The following is a 4,980-nucleotide window of genomic DNA, read 5'->3' as shown; positions in this document are numbered from 1 at the left end:
TCAAGTTGAAGGTAAAGAATCGATCAAGAAGTACGAGCGTGAGATAAGAAAATAGTATCCTAAAGGATCTCTATATAACATCTTCCATATAGTGTACTCACTCTCGCAACAGATGCATTTATCGTGGGTGCAGAAAGGTTGGCCTACACCCAAGACTTTTGTGCCACAATCCTTCGAGCGGTGTCGACAAGTTCCACCTTCCCTTTGGCATTTGTTCGTTGTCTCGCATTCTGACATAGGAAGCAAATCATCAATTGTATTATTCGTGAACTCCTATTTGGAAGTCCAAGCCAATGTTGAAAGTACAGGGTGCTCACTGTAATGTTCATTTAAAAGATGTAAAATATGTTTGAGGTGAGACAAATTTATGTGGATACATCGGTGTAGGTGACACTCGTACAAGGAAAAGGCTTTCTATCCCTACCTTCAACAGGGGTCGACGTCGTAGCTGTGGTGGTTGAGGGTGATGTGGTTACAGAGGTAGACGATTCTGTGGAGGTGGATATTTCTGTAAAAATAAATGTTGTTATGATCATTGTTCATTCGTTGAAGAAATTCTCTGAAGAAATAGACTGGGATGTGATGTTTATGAAGAAAAAAACTGTGTGGATAGGTGGGTGTATTTGGTATAGAGAAAAGGCTTTCTATTCTTACCTTCAACAGAGGTATAGTAGCATAGTAGCATTCAGCTAAGGCTTTAGGGACTGTGTTGGGGGTACCCTTACGGATTAGAGCCAATTATAAAATGTCTATGTTAGAACAAAATCTCGACACCTAATTTTGTAAAGGCTGATCTCTTTCTTTTTACGTTACACTTTACTACAAGTCTACATTAACGCATTCGAGTTGAACTTTGTGATAATGTCTTTGTTGATATACAAAAAAAAAAATGATGACTTAATTATTTTAAGTGTGGTTGCAAATCCACAGATATACAGGATAAATGATGGACTTTATGTAATCTTAAATTGCATGCAGGATATCATGGCACCTGAAAACATATCTATAAGGGCGCTGTTGGTACCAGTACTAATATTGATAGTTTGTATTATATATTTATTGAAGACAATATAGACAAGCTGGAAATGATGCCAAAGTAATCATATTTGAAAGGACTTGAAATAACTTTTGACGTCATGTGTGGTGAAAGCAGCCTTCCAGATATCTTATGGGAGAAAGAGAAGACGCTGGCCTGAGGAAACTTACCCAAACAACACTGACATGTATCATCGGCGCAGAACGGTCTGCCTCTGCCGATGACCTCCGTGCTGCAACCTGCTTCCAAGGGTAGGCATACTCCTTGACGTTTAGCGCAGGGTGTCTTTGTCTCACACTCTGGCAAGAGGTTAATCAGTTATCAATATAAGATTTTACTTAAGCGCGACTACAGCTTTACTTTGATCCCGTTTGCAAAGCAAGTATACTAAGTACGAAGTACCTGACTAAGATGTTACTATGTTCAATACTTGTGTTCTATCATCTTTGATTGAGATTTGGTGGTACTTGTGTCTACACTATAGGAAACAAGACTCCTAACTGATATGTGGTTGTAGGTTGTCCACATGATACACGAGGTTGCTTCCAAGATGCATGCACTCTCCGATGTCATGAGGTGTCTTTTTTGTAGCCCACTGTCTGTAATTTTCAGATTGACTGGTTCAGCCTTACTGTGGCTTAGAATAGTTTTCTTAAACGTTGTGTCATTTCTCGCAACAATAATCACCCAACCTCCCAGTTTGTCCTAATCTAGTACCAACATTGGGATGCAATGCATTCAACTGTTGTTTTACTCCATATACAGAAGGTGTACTAGATAGTAGACGTGCTGAATCTCCCTGTTCGTAATGGTCGAGCGCTTATTGTGTATAATTTATCTATGTTTTATCCATTCGTTTCTTTAATTTTCAACTAAGTTCCTCAACTAAAATTAGTGATGGAATGTGGTGTCCTCAACTGCCATCTCTTTTATATATACATGGTGTATTAAGTGGGAGTCATGAAGGTGTATAGCCTGAATTACCCAGTTCGTAATAGTGTGCGTTTGCATGTTTGTTTGTGTGCATGTATGTGTATGTGTGTGTGTGTGTGTGTGTGTGTGTGTGTTTGTGTGTATGTGTGTGTTTGTGTATGTGTGTGTAATAATAATAATAATAATGATAATAATAATAATAATAATAATGATACTATTAATAATAACAATAATAATAATAATAATAATAATAATAATAATAATAATAATAATAATAATAATAATAATAATAATAATAATAATAATAATAATAATAATAATAATAATAAAAGGTTTATTTCAATTGCAGTAGTACACTGACAATAATACATTACAAAAGATGATTAAAAATATAAAACTTAGAGCATATACGCGGTACAAGTTTACATAGAGTTGATTATGTGCACAATGGATGGGATGGCACTGTTTTTGTAGCGGTCAGTCCTTGGCGCTTTGATTGGCACGAGCCTATTTCTGTGTCTAGTGGCGTGGCGAGTTGGTGGAGTGTCGGGAGGGGGGAAGTGACGGAGTCTAGGGTGGGAAAGCAGGCTTTCCCCAAAAATTTTTAGTGCCTCACCGTGCCGCTGTGACACCCTAGATAGAGTAAGGGTGGCAAGAGCGTGGTCGTAACCGCTGTACTCCACGCCCAGGATAATCCTGCACGCTCTCTTTTGTACCCTCTCCAACTTTTGTCTCTGTGTGAGGGTGAGTGAGCTGAACCAGGCTGGTGAGGCATACATGAGGGTGGGGGAGTATGAAGGTTTTGTAGACCTCCTGTAGCTCAGATGTAGGTGTTCCTAATGATTTTAACCTGCTCAGCACATACAGTTTGTTAGTGTGTGTGTGTGTGTGTGTGTGTGTGTGTGTGTGTGTGTGTGTGTGTGTTTGTGTGTGTGTTTGTGTTTGTGTGTGTGTTTGTGTTTGTGCATGTGAATGTGCGTCTGGGTGTCTACGTAATTGTACTTACCTAATTGTAGTATATAGAAAAAGTACAATACTCCTGTGGTATTTGTTATTCCTCTCCAATTAATCATATCTACTTCCAAATTCATGGATGGCTCCAACTTGGTCTTTATCTCTATTTTCCAATTACTATATTTTGGTTTGATTTCATGTATTGTTTTAGTTTTGGTTATATTGCCTCCTAAACCATTGCAAGTATTTATGCATTTTCATAGAAAAAAGAATTTGTTTAAATCCTTTAGACATTTAATTGAGTTCTTTTTATGATCTCTTAAAGCTTTCCCCTTCCTAATCAGGAGACTACTTCTGCCAATATAGTTGCATTCGTCGTGGCGACAGAACGGTTTGCATACTACAGGCAATTATTTGATTTAGACGCTGAATATAGTCTACCGGTATATACCACCGTGTGGAAGTTATGTTGACTAAAAATCGTGAGGGTGGGCGGGACTGCGTTTGTATAAATGGATAGGTGTAAGAGATAGATGTAATACACGGGAAAAAGAAATTGTACTCCTACCTTTAAAAGCAGTGGAAGTTGGGGTGGTCATAATGGTAGAGGTTGATGGTGTGACAGAAGTAGACGACTGTGTCGATGTAGATGGTGCTGTAAAGGTAATTGTTTTGATTACTATTCTTTTACACAAGTTGAACCATAATTGTAAATGAAATTCAGACGGAGACATGATGTTTTCTTTTTCCTTTTAGATTTCTAGTCATAATAACTCTCGGAGGTATGAGGTGATGGGATCATCCAGGTAAAAACACCCAATTTAACGGGGTTAGTGTTAGTGGGAGGGAAGGATGGCTCTGCAGGGAGAATAAAAGAACAGTGGAAGCGGACCTGGACTAGACTATTTGACCCTACTGTCACCATGTCCTGGTCGGGGTTAGACCATCACTTCCAAAAGTGGTGCTCTCATCTCCTCGTCTACCACACGACTGTACAAACATGCGACTGTAATGAATGTGAAATCTTTATAAGCCTCCATACCTCTTACGCATGTACAGCCGGTCCGACACCATTTGCCAGGGATTACATCTGCTTGATCTACAACCTCGGCCACGCACATTCCGGATCTCTCTTGACATCTCCTGTCTTGCATGCACTCTGCCAAAACAATATATAACAATCAACACCTCATTCATTTATACTAAGGACCACTGCAATCATGGACACTCAGTGACGGCCAGTTAACACAAGGCTAAATTGGAGTCATTGACATCACGAATGAGCACACAAATTTTCTTACTTATGCAGCAGACGCAGACGGGCCTGCTGGGGCATAGACTCGAGTCACGATACTCGTCCAGAGTGCATTTTTCTTTACGCCGGTTTATGCATCGCCCTCCCATTTGTGTACACGGTTTTTCCTGAGGACACCTTCTGAGGTCTGGTGGTAGAGAAAAGCATGTCATCATGTTGGTTTCGTTGTTACTGATATGGATGTAATGAAAGTGTATTCGGTCAAATCAGTTACCCCTTTGAACAGCATGAATGGAAGTATCTGCAGTGAAGACACGTAGACATGTCCACGCAGGGGGCCTTAGTTTATGCATTACTGACAAGCTGTGGTGGGTCATGTTGATGTTATGAAACAATTAACCCTACTTACCTTTAACGCACGTGCAATTACTGCCACACAGGTTGATATCGATTATGTCTCGGGGATTATCAACATGATCCACGCACATTCCGTCCCTATCGATACATTTGTTGTCTTGGAAACATCCTGATAAAAGAAATCGTAAGAGATTATTATGGTGAGTTATTGGATTAAAGTTAGATGTGCAACAAAGGTCTATTAATATTTTATATACCCATTTTCTTCAAAGGGTTCTCAAGAAAAGTACAGCTAATAATTGTGTAGTGTAAATACGTTTGACGCAGACACAGCCTTCCATGCACTTGGCTTTGACCACTTTCATAGTGGGGTCGACCTCGTCGTGGTGTACACATTCCCCGTCCTTCTTTAGGCAACTTTCGGACGTTGTGCAGTCTGCATAAA

The 4,980-nt window shown here is 39.6% G+C and overlaps 1 protein-coding gene across 1 annotated transcript; it reads right to left on the bottom strand.

The window, feature by feature from the left end:
* LOC143030509 (uncharacterized) lies at nt 1–4,044 on the bottom strand. Its single transcript, XM_076193660.1, has 5 exons — nt 3,966–4,044; nt 3,492–3,578; nt 1,207–1,335; nt 425–508; nt 1–230 (listed from the first exon to the last, which is right to left on the bottom strand). The coding sequence occupies exons 1-5, from the start codon at nt 4,042–4,044 to the stop codon at nt 1–3; spliced, it is 609 nt and encodes a 202-aa protein (XP_076049775.1).
* Nucleotides 4,045–4,980: the final 936 nt, after the last annotated feature.

Source organism: Oratosquilla oratoria, chromosome 12 (assembly GCF_046742065.1).
Source record: "Oratosquilla oratoria isolate Oo_2021 chromosome 12, ASM4674206v1, whole genome shotgun sequence".
Classification (NCBI taxonomy): domain Eukaryota; kingdom Metazoa; phylum Arthropoda; class Malacostraca; order Stomatopoda; family Squillidae; genus Oratosquilla; species Oratosquilla oratoria.
The sequence above is the reverse complement of the archived record's forward strand: the minus strand, read 5'-3'. Positions and strand labels throughout refer to the sequence as shown.